Source organism: Pezoporus flaviventris, unplaced genomic scaffold, assembly GCF_033815535.1.
Source record: "Pezoporus flaviventris isolate CSIRO_AGI_PZ_B2104156 unplaced genomic scaffold, CSIRO_AGI_Pfla_v1 ptg000057l, whole genome shotgun sequence".
Taxonomy (NCBI): domain Eukaryota; kingdom Metazoa; phylum Chordata; class Aves; order Psittaciformes; family Psittacidae; genus Pezoporus; species Pezoporus flaviventris.
In genome coordinates, this window is record NW_026892605.1 from 6,552,144 (window position 1) to 6,571,160 (window position 19,017).

General features: G+C 43.1%; 1 protein-coding gene across 1 annotated transcript; it reads right to left on the bottom strand.

Moving 5' to 3' along the window:
- Window positions 1-577: 577 nt before the first annotated feature.
- IL7R (interleukin 7 receptor) lies at window positions 578-18,400 on the bottom strand. Its single transcript, XM_061469494.1, has 8 exons — window positions 18,120-18,400; window positions 11,645-11,783; window positions 8,631-8,785; window positions 6,831-6,985; window positions 5,610-5,787; window positions 4,662-4,752; window positions 2,757-2,832; window positions 578-1,307 (listed from the first exon to the last, which is right to left on the bottom strand). The coding sequence occupies exons 1-8, from the start codon at window positions 18,208-18,210 to the stop codon at window positions 804-806; spliced, it is 1,389 nt and encodes a 462-aa protein (XP_061325478.1). The 5' UTR covers window positions 18,211-18,400; the 3' UTR covers window positions 578-803.
- Between the last annotated feature and the right edge of the window lie 617 nt (window positions 18,401-19,017).

Sequence of the window (19,017 nt, forward strand, 5' to 3'; positions counted from 1 at the left end):
ATTAGCTAAAAATTGCTAGTACATGAAATGCTGAAGATCTTTAATATAAAGCACTAGCAGAAGTACCTATGGATCCTAAAACTGGCTCCAGGGCAGATCTTCAACAGTAAAAAGTAGTGGCTGTAGGGCTTTGCTTTGTTTTATCTCTTCTGCTCAAGGAAAAAAAAAAAAAAACCAAAAAAACATCACTCTGAGAAAACATCTTCTAGGGTGAAACCATGTGTCCTTTTTCCTTGGGGCTCAGCAAACTGCCTTTGCAATGACCAAGCTCCTGAAACCCCAGGCAACTAATGCTTGATAGCAATTTTCATTTACTGGTGTTTCACAAACTCATGGACTTCCACTGACTGCAGAGAAGTTGTCCTTGACCTATCACTGTTTGAAAGAGATTGAATTCTATTTAGCTTGAATTTGTTGTCATATTTCTTGCTTAGATATTAATAAAACCTTAACTCTGCAACAAGAGGTTAACTGGAGTTCATTATCTTTTACAAGACCTGCTGTGATCCTCAGCTAGGACTGCAGTGTCATTGCTCTGGATTAATCAGATTTGAAGATTAAAGTCAGGTTGAATTGAAATTTAATTTCTGCTCAGTGGAGATTGTTAATGGCATACTGAGAGCTGAAGTCGGGCCACTTATCACTGAAACGTGGGAGAAACAACTTCCTTGCAGGTACCGTGAAGCACTGCAAGCAGTGCATTGCAGAGGCTGGAACTCACAGGATGCAGGAAAACAAACCAGAAAGCTTCAGTGTTCCACTTGTGTTAGAGAAAAAAAGATATGCTGTCATTCCTGTAAGGTTTACTGAACTTTGTAGAAGCTAGACATTGTGACATAGGCTTCCTCATTGTTTGGTGGCCTCATTTCACTGTTAGGCAGCATCTGGGACATGGTGTCACCATGCAGGGGCTCTGGTCCAGGCTGGCTGGAAGGATGTACCAGAGGAGCAGAGGAAAGGTTGAAATCATCATGGCACAGGGGCATCCTGTTGCTGTGGCACACCTCGTATGTGCTGGAGTCACCATCTCTTTCAGCGGCTGCAAACTGGCTTGTACCCAGGAGTCTGTGCAGGGCTTCTGCTGGCCAGATTTCTCCGTAAGTCACAGAAAGGTTTAAGTTGCTTTTGTCTGTCATTGCAGGGATCATCTTCAGGTCTGATCTGTTCCTAAATTTTTCTGGAAGGTTTGTCTCTGGAGCAGTTGGTGACTGTAGAAAATATTCCAGTTCAGCTTTTGCTCGAATGCCATCCACTTTATGGATATGAACGTAACCAAAGCTCTCTGGGTTAAAGCTTATATCAAAATTCTGCATGGCAAAGGGAACAGCATGGTCAGTTAACAGTGCGTATTAGCCTAAAACAAAAGATACTTTGATATTTAATTTTTAGTAGTGTGTTTATTATTTCTTCAACTCTGAAGGTAACCTGGAGCAGGTTAAACAATAGGTTAGCAAAGAATAGAATATTGTGTGACTTGAAATCCTTTTCCATATTAATCTGTACGTAGCCACTGTCCTCCTACAAGCAGCACCACTGAAGAGTGTTTTATGCTGTATGCAATGTGGTGGGAACTGGTGTTTCAGAGGCTTTTCTGAGCTGCACATCTATTCGCACACCTGCCATCTCACAGAAATAAGTGCCAACCCAGTCAGTTCCTTTCAGTTTTACCTTCCTAATTTAGCAGTGAAGGAAGTAAAAGTTTGCCACGACTTCCTGAAACACAATAGGAATCCTGTACAGGGAAGCATGGGGGTTAGGAGAGTCATCTTAGACCTCCTGTTAAATATTATTATATTTAAAAATTAGTATAAAACACTAGCAGAACTACATGTGGATCCTAAAACTGGCTCCGGAGCAGAACATGCTAATAATGTACCAACTGGAGAGAACAGTGCTGATGAGTTTCTTAGTGAAAAGAAAAAAAAATGCACTAGGCACATACTTTTAAGGTTACTGCCTCAGCTTATGGTTTGTAGTATTTGTCCATCTGGCTTTTGTCTGGCAGGGCAGTACATGTATAGGAGCAACTCTGCTGGTTGTGTAAGGGTACATGGGCATTACCAGGGACATTTGCAAAGGGTCCTCATCCAGTCCCACAATGAGTTTCATAGAGTCACAGAAGTGTCTTGGTTGGAAAGGACCTCTGGAGTCTAACTGGTCCAACCTTTTGCCAGAAGCAGAACCTGGACTGGGTCATCCAGATCCTTATCACCCTGCTCTTGAACCCTTCCAGCAAAGAAGAGCCTACCTTTTCTGTGGGCAGCCTACAAAAAGTTGAATTGTTCTCATGGAGAAAAATTTCTTTCTTATATCCAGATGAAGTTTGCCCTGAAGCAACGTATACCCACTGCTTCTGGTCCTGTTACCATGCATTGTTGTGGCAAGAGGACCTCTACCATCTCCCTATCTACACTTTAGGTATCGGAAGGGTGTAATTATTAGTCCTCACCCTGAGCTGAGCTTCCTTTTTTCTATGAATAAACTCAATTCCTTCATCGTTTCTTCATATATCAAGTTCTCCAGCCCTCTTTGACTTCACACAAGTCAAAGCTCAGGCGCTAGTTGAATTTTGTGTTATTTCCCTACACCTGATTAGCATCTGCCTGTGCAAATATGGGCTCTCTTCAGTGAAATGTAGAAGTAATTTCAGAATGATGTCTCAGATCCTCCAGCAACTGCACATACTATCTCTTGTGGGTGATAGGTTTGTTTGCAGTAGTCTAAAATACAGTGAAAACAACAATGGAAGTACATACATTTTTTGGCTTCTTGCATAGCTGCTCCAATGTTTTTTTATGATCTGGAAGGTTTGGCCACACAGCAGGCTTGATCCTGAAGCATCAACAGTGAACAAAAAAGGTGTTCAACAGCAGGAAAAAGAGGGATATGTTCATATTGCATCATTTATATTAATTCTTACAAAGCCTTAGGGCTGAGTGTAATTACCCAGAAAAAAACCAGAGAAGTTTCAGAATAAAACAAAGATAGAAGAAAGAGAGTTATAAAGGTCACTGAATAGTCATTGTTCTCTTGAGTGAACCAATTTTCACAGCTAAAGGAAAACACTTTACCAAGTACTGGAAAAGCAGCATACTGTGCGGGCAAAGAGCTCATTTGCATCTAGCTATGTTAAAAGGGTTTTTCCTACTGAAACCAATTTCTGAAAGTGAAAATAGTTGCAGTGGTTAAAGTGCGAATTTGCTGATACTTGCCTCTACATGTTTACCTACTTCAAAGATCTGCATATTGTGCCACTCCTTGGCTAGCTCTCTGTGTTGCTGGTATCTGTATTGTAGTCGTCCCACAGCTCTCATTTTCACTGCCTCAGTTATCAAAGTTCTCATCTTGTGCTGCTGGAAACCTTCTGCTATGAAGCATCTAGAGAATATTGCCTGACTGACATTCAGTGTTGCAATGATGTATCTATAGGTGCAAATTAATATATTTTTGGGGTTTATTTTTTTTATTTTTTTTTTAAATGTGCCATATATGTGGGTATATATGCACATGCATAAATCCTTCTTTTTAAAACCAGAATGTCTGTGTCCAGACAGTTTCACCTGTTTTTTCAGCACCTTAACAGATCTTCTAGCAGAGTTAAAGAACCGCGGGAGCTCAGCAACACTAAAAAGCAAGATATAAGATATATACAAATTTCAAGCCACATCTATCCTTGCAAATAAAACAGGACCAAGGGAGTGTTCCCTGGCAGATAAGTCCAGTGTCTAAAATGTTTAAATATTAAAATAGTTCTTGGCATTGTTTCATCAAGGCCAACTAGCACATTTCCAGGCAATCCCCGTGTCTAATTCAGGAGTTAGTACAAGCCAAGTGCTTTCCTCAAAGAGCAGATTACATTCAGCCATCTCTCTGGATGTCAGTGGAGCTGGAAGCCACAGACAAGCTGTTCTGAAAACCACCCAACAGTCCTGGGCTTTCTGTCTTGCAAGGGGGTTCATTTCCTTTGAACTTGGGATTTCTTTCATTTCAGATTCTGGTTTCACCAGGTTATCCATGTATGTGTTCATTGTCTTTAGTTTGTCATTAAATATTCCATATAAGCATATGCAGCCGGGTATTTTAAAACATATTTACAGCTATTTACTGCTGTGTAGCTGACATATGAAGAAAACCCAAAACAAAGAACTGCCTGTGTAATGATTGTACCTCCAGTTCCACTTCTGCCATGGCTGCTTTGGTGAGGGATGTTTCACCATGTATCTGAAAAAGTGGCTTGCTGCAGAGAGCTCTGTGATGCTGCTTCTGAAAGGGCTGCAGAGCAAGCACTCTGCTGACTCAGGCTATGAAAGGGAAAGAGACGATCTCCCTGATAGACTGTTTCCACATCTCTTGGGACTTTACTAAAATCTGCAGACAGGTAGCTTTCTTTTCTGGATTCGTAGTGACTTCAGCTCCCCAAAGGTCCCAGTGTTTCAAGCCCCAAACTGAAGTATGCTAAAAGCAGCAGGTCATCTTCTGCCTGCCAACACCCTCTCTTGTACTGTCCACTTCTACTCTTTGCCTGCCTTTGTCTTAATATAGAAGTCGAGAGATGGAAAGAGCATACTCCTTAGTATAGCAAGAAAACAGGGAAGGTAATAAGACTGTCAGAACAGGATTGGCTTCCAATATTTTTTCTGATATAAGGGGACTTATATTACCTGTTTTCCCAAAAAGTTATGATTAGGACAACCATGACAATGGACAGCATGAATCCCAGGATGGAAACTATAACCACAACCACACTGCTGTCTAAAGAAAAACAAAAAACATCAGCCAATACATATAAATGCCTCACCGTTAAGCAACAGTAACTTGCAATGTCTCTTCAGACAATGAATCAGGAATTAATGCCAAGCATTGCACCTGCGTCTCATTGGACTGTGTAGTGGTACATTTCTCCTGCATTTCTGAACAAGGAAAGAGTAAGCTGCCAGAGTATCAGCCCTTGGCTGAGCTCCAGGCTGTCTTCCCAGGTTGGATTAAAGCAGCTCAAAGTGCTATCACCTCCATTGTGTTGAAGCTACCACTTGCCACATCCTTACAGCAGCACTGAAGTGTCTTCTAACACACATATTGGCAAGATGCCCCTGGGGACTGAAGGGACCCCAAGGACAAAGAGAATTATTCATGTTTACAAGTGCAATTATGAGGTTTTATTGCTTATCATATTTGTGATGAAAGTGCCACGTTCACACACAAGTCCAGGGCCTTGAAATGGGTTGTGTTTCACCACTCTTTGTGCCTCAACTAAAATTCTCAGTGCAAGCTGGCACTTCTTCCTGCATGCCAAGAGGCAGCAAGCAGGAATGAGTCAGACTTCACCTCCCTTTGCACCTCCCTCATGCCCTTGTGGCAGCATTTCATCTGATTGTATTGCTTATGAGTGAGATTTAAACATGGAGAGTGACCTCCACACAGACTGATACAGCTGCTCTCTGGGTCATCTCCTCTGGGTTGCCCAGTGCCTGTGAGGGCTGAGCCCTGCAGTGGCCACAGGCTCATCCCTCCCCATGCTCTTGACACTGCTGCTGCTGGGGCTGGCCAGGGAGCCAAGAGCCCCTAGCTCCCCTTTCTTCCAGATGGACCAAAGTGGTTTCTGCCCTTACAACTCCCTGCTGAGCGTTGCTCCCTCGCGGTTCTGAAAGTCTTCAAAGTGCTCCATTCGCTCCACGTTCCCTTAAAGTAGTCTCTGTTGGGCTGCGAACGTACTTTCACCTCATACGATGCATCATTTTCAAGGTTTTTCCCCAGTAATTTTACCTGAAGGTACGGTGACTCTATAGTCTAAACACACAAAAAAATCCAATTATTTTTCTGGAAGACACAGGCAAAGCGTCTTTGATTTTCAGCAAAATGTGCAAGATCAGGTGCATTCCTGAAGTACTGTGCTACTTGCTCTGTCTCTATTATACTGCTGGTCATGGGGGCATCAGTGTAGCTTAACACGGAGGTAGTCCAGACAGTACCAGAGAAGAAATACGCAGTGAGTAAAATCTCTTCGGAAAACAGCTGAAACTGTTAACCATGCTCTGCTACTGCCAATACTGCAGTGGGGCACACATGCTTCTCTGGCAAGGCTCAGAAGAGAGACGGGGAAAAGATACGTTTGTATAGCATGAAAGGGCAACTTCTAAAAGAGCAGGTACAGGAAAGAAGCTGAAAGAAGTGCAGCTCTTTATTTCAATTTATTTGGTTGCCTGAATCGTTCTCTTTTTCTAGCTACAGTTCTCCTGTGTTCCCTCCTTAAAAACCAGGTATAGTTCACGCTTTCAAACATTTGGACTTGTGTTTGCTCAGCTGTCCTTGTGACAGGGGACACAGAGGTCCCAGCAGGCAGGCAGCCCAAAACAGATCCAGATCACAGGGAGCTGCTGCCCTAAACACAGTCTGAGTGTGGGAGAGCTGCAGGGCTGCACATGAAGCTGAGAGAGGCTCAGTGGAAAAGGGACACAAAGAAACTGTTGCTAAGTAAGGAAAGGGGTCATACGGTTTACTGAGTGATGAGCATAGAAAGTGACAGCAAAACCACAACAGCAAAGAGCAAACCATCCAAACCTTAGGGTGGTTTGTCATATTATGTCTTCTCTTCCCACTGCAAAGCCTGAATGAATGGAACTTCATTAGACTAGAAAAGTGCTTGACAGACATGGGTGCTGCCAGTCTGGAATTGTTTTGACCGATGGGTATTCCAAATGCCAAATATTGCACCTCTCCAAGTTTCCAGCTGGAGAACCATAGAAATGCAGATTTTTTTTCATGATGTTGGTATTTCTGACAATGTACAATTTCAGAAATTAGTGTAAGCTCAACAATACATCTTTACTTACCTGCCAAGTACCTTTTTCTTGACGATAGGCTATTTGGTGCATTAATTTGTCACTTAAGTATTTCTTCCGTGAGTGTGGTGTACTATAATGAATAAGATACTCATTTGCCTCCTTTTGGTATGTGATGTTTACATTGAATGGTACTTCAGGCTTAACTGCAAATGATAACAAGGATGTAACATGAATAAAACAATGTTATTATGAAATAAAGTGGTTTTAAAAAGTAGGAAAAAAAAAAATTCCATTCAAGTTACAGCACCTGCATGGCGACCTATCTTCAGTGAGCGCTGGCCTGAGCTGGGTGAGCCTCACACTGAGCCCCAGCTCATCCTTGCACCTTTGTCCTGAAAGGGGCTTGCTTTTGACCTGCTGGATCAGCAGCGCGACCAGCAGGGATAGTGCTTCCTAGGAACCTGACATTTAGTCTTGGATTGCAATTCCTGAGCATGCCCACCTCTGTAGCACTGCCTGAAGACCTGCAATTCAGGCCATCCAGTCAGCGTCTGAGATGGAGACTGCATGGCAGAACTCATCACTGCTCTGAGAGGAAGGCACTAGCGAGCAAACTGGGTATGGGTACAGATGCTTGCAGCTGTCAGGGCAGTGGGACAAAGTATGACAGTGTTAGACGTAGAAAAGGGGCCTGTGGCCCATACTATGTACGCACCCATGACCTGTCTGCAGGATACTGTGTCAAATGACTGTCTGTGCACATACGAGTGGTATACAGATGGTATGTTTTGGACTTGACAGTCCAAACTGCAGTTCTCAGGACTCCCCAAGAGGTGTCTGAGCTGGATGTGCCTGAAGTCTGCAAGGATCTGTGTCTGCGTCACTGAGGCTTCGTGAACGTGCCGTGTAAAGTACATCAGCTGTCACAGGAAGAGAGAACCCACACCTCTCTCAGGAAAATACATATAACCAGAAATTATGTCCACTCCTTCTGCAACCCCCATATGTTTAATCCTTTAAAGCAGAACCACAGTTTCCAGAGGAAAGACTGGCAGAGATAGCCCATAAACTGAGAGGTAATTATTACAAAACTGTTGGACTGGGACAGAATGTTTCATAAAAGAGGGATGTCACAGTGCCTACTGACAAAGGTAAAGCTATGTGGCACTAGAGCAGACCAGAGCTACCCTACATGGGCTTTTCTGCAGCCCTCAAATGAGACCAAATCCTAAGAAGGGTAAATCCTAAGGAGACCCGCTTCTTCAGATTTCCCTTTTTCTTGGCTCAGGCAGGTCCCTATCATGGCTTTGACGAGCCCATTCATGCTCTTTCACTGTCCCTTCTGTGCTGCAGGATGCCTGAGCACCTTGTTCAGACAACAGGCTCCACCAGGAAGCAAGGTGTGAAAAAGTGAGATCTGACTGGGTTTAAAACACAACATGCAGTTTTAGTGTCCCTGTGCTGCTGAGCTGATGCTATACATGGGGCAGTCAGTCCTGAAACTGCATGTTCCCCAGTGAGACATGAACAAGATTTACCTTCTTGACAGTTCATTCACACTCATGAGCAGCTGCTTCACCCATGTGCATTACTCAGACTATGTCCAGATTTGGGCAGAGTGTTACAATAAGCCAAAATTCAGCTGTATATTTTGAATAGACGTTAATCATGTTTGGCTTTGAAGCAAGGGGAACACCACACTCTGCCACACCCCAGTCGAAGTTCTGTGACTTGCTAGGACACTACTTTATATTGTTATCCGGATTGATTCTTAGGCTTTGAGCTGTGCTACTTTTTTCCCCAGTAACACCTATATCTTAAAAATGTCCAAAATGTTAAGTGTCTTACCAATGTCAGTTACCACCAGACTCCTGCAGACCCTTCTCTTCATTTCAGAGTCCATGCAAATGTATTTATTTGAGAGTATATCAGTGAATTGTAAGAAATACACATCTTCTTGTTTCTTCATGTTGAGGCACACAAAATTGCTGTCTTCTTTGGTACTGTTGACCAAAGTGACACAGCGTTAATTTCTTCTGTCTTGCTATAACATAGTAAGGGATGAAACCTCGTTACTCATTTCACAGTAACTGAAGTGAGATTCCATGTGAACTAAGAAAAAATGCCATGCAAAGAAGGGGTTTAAAAGATTGATAGTGTTTTTCCTCGTGGTCTTTGAGCACAATAATCAAATTACATGAGTCACAGAAAGAGTCCTGGAGCTCTCCAGGAAAACGCAGTTACGAAATTGGAGATGTATGTGTTAAAAAACTTTGCAACTGTAAAAATTTTCTTACTGCTGCTCTTGTTGAATACAGGGCAGTAGGTTCAGATGCCCATTGAAGATAAAGAGAAATTTCTTATTGACTGAAGTGGTAGCAAATATAGGGTCAACAGTCAGCCAGGCCGTTAAGGACTCATATGTTATAGTTTCAGAGTCCAAATTACATCTGTGTGTTCCTCCATCTGTGTGATACCCAAGGACTGTCACAAAATTTCAGTCAAAATCCAGAATGAATCTTATGAAAACAGACAAATTCTAAGAAACTAGGTAGGAAAAAATTAATAGCAATTAGACTAGCAATATAAAAGAAATCCACATCTGATGCTGGTTGCTATGGATCTTTCAGTATCAGGAAAAACAGGCAAAGGGCAAAGCAGAAGTATACTAAAAAAACAAAACCTGACCTTCTTCACCTACGTGTATCAGTTTAAACATAAAGGTGGAAAAGAGTTTCAAGACCTCAACGAGAAGCGGAGACAACTGATGTGTTTGGTAACTGTTGGGTTTCTGTATACTCATTCTAGTGTGGTTTTTGCATGTCTGTGTGTGTGAAGACAATTGCTTAATTTTTGCTTACACTAGATAAAGGCATTTTCCCTGCAGGGGAATATCAGCCTTCTTGCCAAAGAATTTTCTGTGGAAAGGATCTGCTTCTTCAAAAGACAATTTTATTTTCCATTTGGTAAAGCAAGGTTTAGCATTTTTTAAATATCATTTAATTTAAAGAAAAAGTGTTCTCAGTTCATGCTAGGCTACATCCACAATTAGAGGTGTTCTAGAGCAACAAAGGCAAGATCAGGACTATTGGAGATGTTATAATGCCCTTTACAGACCCTTCCAGCTGTTTTCTTTCCTTACTAGGGAGCTATGTTCTGTTTCACTAAACTCCTCTTCTTTGCTGAACATGGTATTCAAACTTCATAAACAGTCTTAAACAAAATCTTGTCTGGCTTTGCTGCTCCTGCTCCCCAGAATATGGCAACATGACACAGTGGTGCATGATGAAATCCCTCCGCAAGTCCTGAAGGAGCTGGCGAATTAAGTTGCTAAGCCACTGTCCACCATATTTGAGAAATCATGGCAGTCAGGTGAAGTTCCCAACGACTGAAAAAAGGGAAATATAGCCCCCATTTTCAAGAAGGGGAAAATGGATGACCCAGGGAACTACAGACCAGTCAGTCTCAACTCTGTGCCTGGCAAAATCTTGGAGCAGATTCTCCTGGAAGGCATGCTAAGGCACATGAAAAACAACGAGGTGCTTGGTGACAGCCAGCATGGCTTCACTACGGGGAAATCCTGCCTGACCAATTTGGTGGCCTTCTATGATGGGGCTACAGAACTGATGGACAGGGGTAGAGCAGTTGATGTCATCTAGCTGGACACGTGTAAAGCGTTCGACACTGTCCCACACGACATCCTTGTCTCTAAATTGGAGACACATCAATTTGATAGATGGACCACTCAGTGGATAAAGAACTGGCTGGATGGCCGCACACAAAGAGTTGTGGTCAATGGCTCAATGTCCAGCTGGAGACCAGTAACGAGTGGTGTCCCTCAGGGATCGGTGTTGGGACCGGTCTTGTTTAACATCTCTGTCGCTGACATGGACAGTGGGATTGAGTGCACCCTCAGCAAGTTTGCCAATGACACCAAGCTGTGTGGTTCAGCTGGTATGCTGGAGGGAGGGAATGCCATCCAGAGGGACCTTGACATGCTTGTGAGGTGGGCTGATGCCAACCTCATGAAGTTTAACCATGCCAAGTGCAAGGTCCTACACCTGGGTCAGAGCAATCCCAGGCACAGCTACAGGTTGGGCAGAGAAGAGATTCAGAGCAGCCCTACAGAGAAGGACTTGGGTGCTGCTTGATGAGAAAATGAACACGAGCCAGCTCCATTCAATGTGTGCTTGCAGCCCAGAAAGCCAAGCGTATCCTGGGCTGCATCAAAAGGAGCGTGACCAGCAGGTCGAAGGAGGTGATCCTGCCCCTCTACTCTGCTTTTGTGAGACCTCACCTGGAGTATTGTGTGCAGTTCTGGTGTCCTCAACATAAAAAGGACATGGAACTGTTGGAACAAGTCCAGAGGAGGCCACGAGGATGATCAGGGGACTGGAGCACCTCCCGTATAAAGACAGGCTGAGGAAGTTGGGGCTGTTCAGCCTGGAGAAGAGAAGCTGCATGGAGACCTCATAGCAGCCTTCCAGTATCTGAAGGGGGTCTGTAAGAATGCTGGGGAGGGACTCTTCATTAAGGACTGTAGTAATAGGAGAAGGGGTAATGGGTTCAATCTTAAACAGGGGAAGTTTAGATTGGATCTAGGGAGGAAATTCTTTCCTGTTAGGGTGGTGAGGTACTGGAATGGGTTACGCAGGGAAGTTGTGAATGCTCCATACCTGGCAGTGTTCAAGACCAGGTTGGACAGAGCCTTGGGTGGCATGGTTTAATGTGAGGTGTCCCTGCCCACGGCAGGGGGGCTGGAACTTGATGATCTTAAGGTCCTTTCCAACCCTAACTATTCTATGATTCTATAGCATATCGTTTCCTAGAAATTCACCAAAGCATGGACTAACAGCACTTACCACAGGGCCAGGGTATAGTTAGTGTTGTGAGGAAGCAGCTCGGTAAAATTGCAGGTCAGGCTGCTATAGGAATCCTTAAATTCCAGTTGGCTGAAGCATTCAATGTCTAAATGATCTGGCTCATCATCTCCGAAAGTTCCTAAAGAGAGATTAGCAGGCTATTACAGACGCAAATCCATGAGTGTATTTGATTTGAAGCATCATTGTATAGGGGGTTGCTTCTTTATCTGATTGCCTGAAAGTAAGAGTATCAACCTACCTGTTTTATAAAAAAGCAAAGAAAGCTTTTTAGAAATGAAATTAAAAGCTACTTGGCCATTTCAAGGTTGCTTTCCCTGCCTGCCAGTGAAGCCCATATACTTACCACATGCAAAGGTACATTCTGCATCATCAGCCTGTGAACTACAAAAACCCACACTGTTGCAGATTGCTAGGTCAGATGAGACACCTCATGTCTGTTCTTTTTCATTAACCATAGACAAAAAGGGGTGTTGATATCAACATGGAAACCTTTGTGGAAGAGTCCCAACACAAGATGAAAACAGAGAATATACACTGCTCTGCAGTTCAATTCCTCCTAAGTTTGAGACAGTGAGAGGGGAATTCTTGTTTTAAAAGTTATGGACAAACTTCATACCGAGTGTCATGATTTAAACCCAGCTGGTAACTCAGTACCATGCAGCCACTTGTTCACTCCCTAGCAGGATGGGGAGGAGAATCGAAAGAATGTAAACCCCATGGATTGAGATAAGAACAGTTTAATAATTGTAAAATGCAGTGATAATAGAGATAATGCCAACGATAACAATGCTGATAACACTAATATGGAACAACAACAAAAAAGATAAGTGAAAGTTCAGAAACCACAAGCAATGCACAGTATAATTGCTCTCCACCTGCTGACCTATACCCAGCCCCACCTGAGCAGCAGGTAACTCCCCCCAGTTTATGTATTGACTGGCATGACATGCTGTGCTATGGAATACCCCTTTGGATAGCTCAGGACATCTGTCCCGGCTGTGTTTCCTCTGGCTTCCTGCACTCCCCCTTGCTGGCAGAGCATGAGAGACTGAAAAGTCCTTGACCAGGGTAAGTGCTACTGAGCAACAACTAAAACATCAGTGTGTTGTCAACCTTATACCCAGGTTAAAGCAAAAACACAGCATAGCACCAGCTACTAAGAAGAAAATTAACTCTGTTACAGCTGAAAACAGGACACCAACATATAAGCCGGACCTACTCCATCTGAAAATCACCTCAGAACTTCCTCAAAGAGGTTTCACGATTAGGAAACAAAAACTGCTGCTATCCTTGGGCACGCTAAGGGGTGCAAGACATGTTCACAATGTCCATTGAAAAGCAGCATATTCAAGTCAAGGGCTGAAACACTCTGGAAAATAAATGGAACAGAAACATGCACTGGGGGATATATTCTGCACACTACTAGAATTGTCTGGGGCTGGTGCTCAAGGCTAACAAATAAACAATAAAGAAAAAGAACAAGTGAAACACAGAAGTTGGAGAAGTATCTCTTATTCAGACTCCGTAGGCAGAGCTTTTATGCAAACTGCTGTGATTAGTGTTTTACTTTATATAGTAAATCTTTATTTCTTCAAGAAAGTGTTGTTTCCAAAAAGACAGTATTTTCTTTCTCTGCCTGTCTCTCCTCTCTTTTTATGTGTCCTCTAGCACATCTTTTTCATATATCTCAAGATTTTTTAAATAGATAGAATAACAAAAATAAATAGCAATCACTCATTTATTTTTTTTAATGGAGTTGGGGAGAAGTATCTTAATGAGGTGTTTATAGGGTTTGGTTTATTTTTGTGGATATGAGAATTGGTCATATGAACAATGAGAATGAGAAAAGCAAGGGCCAGTTTCAACTGGAGTTATTTGTATAGGAATTTTAGCTTAAGAAAGCCTGAAAGCACATCAGACACCTTGTAGCTCCAAAGCAGCAGACCCACAGCTGAGGATGCACTCTCAGCATTTGCCGTTGCTGCGTTGCCATCGGGACCAGCCACATCGAAGATGGCCAAAACTGCCCAAGGAGCATCCTCCTGCCTGTGCTGCGATGGGCTGGCCTTTCACTGGGTTACTGAGAAGACTGGAAAATGACATGGGTGGTTTTAGGAAGTCAAGAGTATTTTGGTGTCATGATGCAAGTTGAAGATGTCCCTGCTCATTGAAGGGAGGTTGGACTAGATGATCTTTGAAGATCCCTTCCAACTCAAACTCTTCTATGATTCTAAGTAAGCCCCATTTTGATTCTACTGCAAAGTTTTCTGAAATGTCACAAATTTGGGCTCAGGAGGGAAAGATCAGACTTTCTGCCAGAATGCGTGGCTTCCTGCAATTTGCTTTGGTGACTAATAACATAATCATCATTTGACTAAGAGCAAATGTCTCAAGTCCTACACTTGGCAGGTATGAGGTCAGTGAACCTAAGACTGACGCTTTCGAGAGGAGTCCTCTCTGGCAGAAATTGCCAGTTCAACTTCATTTCATGAATCTCACCCACCGTAGCTGAGCTGGTCATGGATTCACAGCAGGGAGAAAGCAGGAGATTTATTTTTATTGCTTTAAAATGTGAGTCAAGAGCATCACTCCACATGTTCACTATCAGCAGTGGTTCCTCTTGGCCTTGGAGCTCAGGTGCATTTGGAGTTGGGCATTGAGTGAGAAATTCATAAGTTTGACAGGAATGCAGAGAAAAATGGAAAAGCAGCCCAGGCAGGGGCTAGGAGAGGTGCTGCTGCCATCAGCAGCTGTGGTGGGCAGCAGGAAGGATGAGAGCATCTGATGCTGCACTGGTCCAGTGCCCGCAGGCAGAGCTCTCCCCCAAGCTAAGATTTAGTGTCCATTTGCCAGCATGAGCAACTGGTGCAAAGAAGCAACTACTGCTCTTGCCTTCTCTCAGCAGTTCTGGTGGGTCTGTCCCCAAGGGACCCCAGCTCTCCCTGAAGAGCAACAGAATGCAGCGTCTTCCAACAGTGCTGCTGTTTTGGGGGGATGTGTGCAGCACAGATATGAACACAGCAGGTGCTGTACAAAGCCTCTCTATTTGAATGTTGCATTCAAAAGAGAGGCACAGAAGTCAGTGAAACTCTAGAACAAGCCCTGCAGCAGTTTCACACAGGTGAGAGTCTTGATCAACACAGCCCTGAGCCACCTGGGCAGAAATAAAAGAACAGAAATGTATATTACATAAAGTTACATATTTGTGGTGAAAGTGTGTGCATATATGTATACATATATTCAAAATTAAGGGAATAACAAGTAAACTGACATGAATATGCAAAAAAAATGGAAAACCCCGCATATTTTTTACACATAAATACACTCAAATCTCACATGCACAGGTATGACACATTTTATGCCTCTCTAAGACTTTTCCTGTGACTACCAGGAGACTGGCTTATTTATACTCATAGGTACCTCATGTCAACATTAAACTTACGAGTTACAATTTCTTGGTGCTGCCTGTAAATGCAGACTACATATACCAGATATTGCATAAACACACACACTGATGATCATCATATTAATAAATGGCATATAAAAAGAAATTCTTTCAGCTGTCCACTACTGCTTCACTGAAAAATGGCAGAAATCATAGAATCATAGAATGGTTTGGGTTGAAAAGGACCTTAAGATCATCTAGTTCCAACCCCTGCCATAGGAAGGGATGCCTCACACTAGGCCTTGTTGCCCAAGGCTCCGTCCACACTGCCAGGGACGGGGAATTTACCACTTCTTCGGGTAATCTCTTTCAGCGCCTCACCACCCTCACAGTAAAGAACTTCTGTACTAGGATGACTGTAAAACGAAAAAGAAAAAGGTTTTGTCTTGCAGTTCAGCCACTTACAGCTGGTTTAACCAGCATAGTGCACCCTTGGTGCTGCACTGAAAGCTTACTTTACCTCTTTGACACTGAACTTTTACATTGTGATTCCGTGGTTCCTTATTCATGGAAATAACATCCTAAACATAAAATATGTGAGAATTAACCCTTGTGAATAGTGTTAAGTAAGCAATCTGAAATGCTTTTTCTGTTATGGTTCCTCCGTGGGCAGACTGCAATTTTTTTGTCTGATGTAAATATGCATACAGTCTTAGTTGCACTTCTTCCCTAAACCTCACCATGCATGAATGTGTTTGCTATGTAAACTGTTTCGATGATTGCAGTATGACTCACACTACTAAGGATATTTTTTCACAATTAAAATCTACAGGATTATAATTTTTTCCTTGAGAAACCCAGACCAGGCAGAGCCCTGAGCCTGGCTGGCCTGAAATCAGGGCAGGGCTTCAGAGGGGTGATTCTAGGAAGACAGAACTCCTCTCATAGCTACAGCCATGGAAGGTGCTTTGCAGAAATGGTGGTCTCTTTGGTCTAGATAACACACGTCAGGACGGTTCAAATCACAGCAGGAATCTCATGAGCCTTTCCCAAGAGAAGAATGTTAGCAAAGGCTATAGACATGCTTCAGCTTTAAGCTCTGAAGCCACTGGGAATAACAGCAATGCGTGAAACCAAAGGCACTGCTAAGCACCTGCAGGATTATTGATGGAATTTCCACTCAGTGAAGGGACTGTCTCTATGAACAAAGTAATGCAAAATATTTACTGCTGATCTGGTGGAAGAAGAACTCATTTCAATCACAACAGTTTTGATGGGTGTTGGACAAGCCATACAAATCTGTGCAGGAAGACCACTGAAGCCAGCTGTCCTGCCCCTGAGACCCCACAGTAGGATGCCTCCTTCACCCTCTGCCCATTCCCTTCTGCACCTCCACCTCCATGGCTGCACTTCCTCAGCTCTGCTTGTAGCTCTCTTAAGGCTTGGGGGATCTCCACCTCATCTGCTGGGCTGGGAGCAGGTGCTCAGAAAAGAGGAGGAGATGAAGGCAAGTTCTGCGATGAGCTTTCCCCTCATCTGTCCATAAGAGGGGTGAACTCATGCCTGCATTGGCAGGCGGGACTTTGCCAGGAGACAGTGTGAGTCAGAGAGGCAAAGAGTGAAAGCCAAACATTCATAAAGGGTGGTTTTACACTGTATTGTTTAATTTGTTGTCCAAACCCATGAGGCTTATAAGGAAATCAGAAAGGCTTCTAATTGTTTAGTGGGGATTTTCTGAATCTATTTTTCTTTAATTCTAAGCAAATTATGGCTTACTGGAAGCTAGTGACAAAACAACGAAAGGTCCGATCATACCGGGTTTTGAGAAACCCTGAAGATTGCAGTTACACCAACAATAAATCACTAGCATTGACCATTCACCAGCATAGCTGCTTGACAGAGCTGGCTCTAAACAGCTGCAGACTACATAAATAAAAAGCAAACAGGAAAAAAAGGTTGTTAGTTGCAGTTCTGAGCCACTCCATTTTCTTCTAACTAAAAGCATATGCATATCCTATCTAAGAAAATATATGCATGTTTATACGTATGCGTGCATACACATGTGTTATAATACATGGCATATATGGGAAAATGAGATTCTCTGTCTGTGAGGTAGCATAGGAACACAGCCACTATCATCCTAAAAACCAAAATCCCCAAATCTCTTTTGCTCCTAAAACTATCAGTAACTGAGAGACTGCCAATGTCCTTCAGATGCAGTGCAATAAGCTCTGTCACTATTGTTTGGTTTGTATGAGACAATTAAGAGTGTAACAGATCTGGGACTTCATATGCAAATCCAAATTTTAATGTCCCTTTTGAGAAAAGGAACAGCAGACTGAAATAGTGGGTTTATTGCTTCTCTTTCTGTTTTGGTGCAGTTAAATAATTTTTACTTCTCTGAGATAATGAAATCTGCAATAAGCCTAAATTTAAAGTGTTGAATTAATTTATAATTGAGTAAGGTATGAATGCTCTTAGTGATGGGCTGTGAGAACCCACTGGTTGAGTTGCTGCTTCAGCCATATTACAAGGGAGACTGGGACGATCTGCCAGTTATACCTGATGCAGCTGCTTAAAGAAAAAGGGGAAAAGTTTAGCTTTTGAAGTGTAAGAGTTTGGGCCAAGTTTGAGGGACATTAAAACATTTTCTTTGGAGGAAACTAAACTGCCATGAGAGGTGAAGCCAGAACCTCACCCCTCTCTGATGAGAGATCAGAGTGAGCATGGACTCCAAAAGGGTGAAGCAGATACCTGTTCACAGGCATAATTCCTCACATAAACACTAAAGACAATGAGAAAGGATTAACAGGTCTGACCTTGCATACCCTCTGCATACAGCTACGATTTTAATTTCATATGAATATAGATGTTACAAGGACAGCAAACTCAGGAATTAAATTAAATAGATATCCTCCAGCTCCACATCTGCCTCAGGTACGAGCACTAAAATCAAGAGTCTGAATGCTGAAACACTGCACATTTAGTCAAGCAGATGCATTTTTGATCTATTAACTCAGGTTTTCCAGGATCATACCCAAGTGGAAAGATGAAGATGAAATGACTCACCATCACCATCTGCTGAAGTGCAACCACTTTCCCCAAAAGTGGTGTGAAGAAGCAGGGCAAAAATGCTCAATACTGCACTTGTCTGTGTCATCCTGAGCGCGCTGCATGTGTGCAGTACGTGTGTGTGTGAAATGCAGGCTTGGTTACTTTATACTAGATGCAGAACAAGCCCATTGCCTGATAAAGAGACCTCAGTCAAGGGGAAATGTAAACATGCCGACAAGGATGACTAGTGGCAGAGCAGGAAGCCACAGGAGCGGTATGAAGACACTTGCAGAGCTTTTACTTTGAAACCTGCTTTCCCCTTCAAAACTAAGGACCTTCTGTGTCAGGTTTATGGTGTTACTGGGCAAAATCTGACCAAGTCCAGTGGGTGGGGAGCATGTTTCATGGACACCGTTCCTGGCCTGGCTAGTGGGATTTTTCCTCCTGATTTTCCTAAGAGCATGGTTTAGTCTTGTCCACTTCCTCTCAATGGAGTAAGTGGGTCCAAGGGAGAGAAATTTTCCAGATATGAAACATTAAGAGTGATTGTTGTTTGTTATTATTTAAGCGTTCACATCCAAAGGAGCGTGGCCAGCAGGTCAAGGGAGGTGATTCTGCTGCTCTACTTTGCTCTCATTAGAGCCCACTTGCAGCCCTGTATATAGTTCTGGAGCCCTCAACCTGGGGAGGATATGGACCTGTTGGAGCGGGTCCAGAGGAGGGCCGCAAAAATGATCAGAGAGGTAAAGCACCTCTCCTATGAGGAAAGGATGAGATAGTTGGGGTTGTTCAACCCAGTGAAGAGAAGGCTCTGGGTAGACTCTCTTGTGGCCTTCCAATATATAAAGGGCATTTATAAGAAATATGGAGAGAGGTGTTTTAGCAGGACCTGTAGCAACAGAATAAGGTGCAA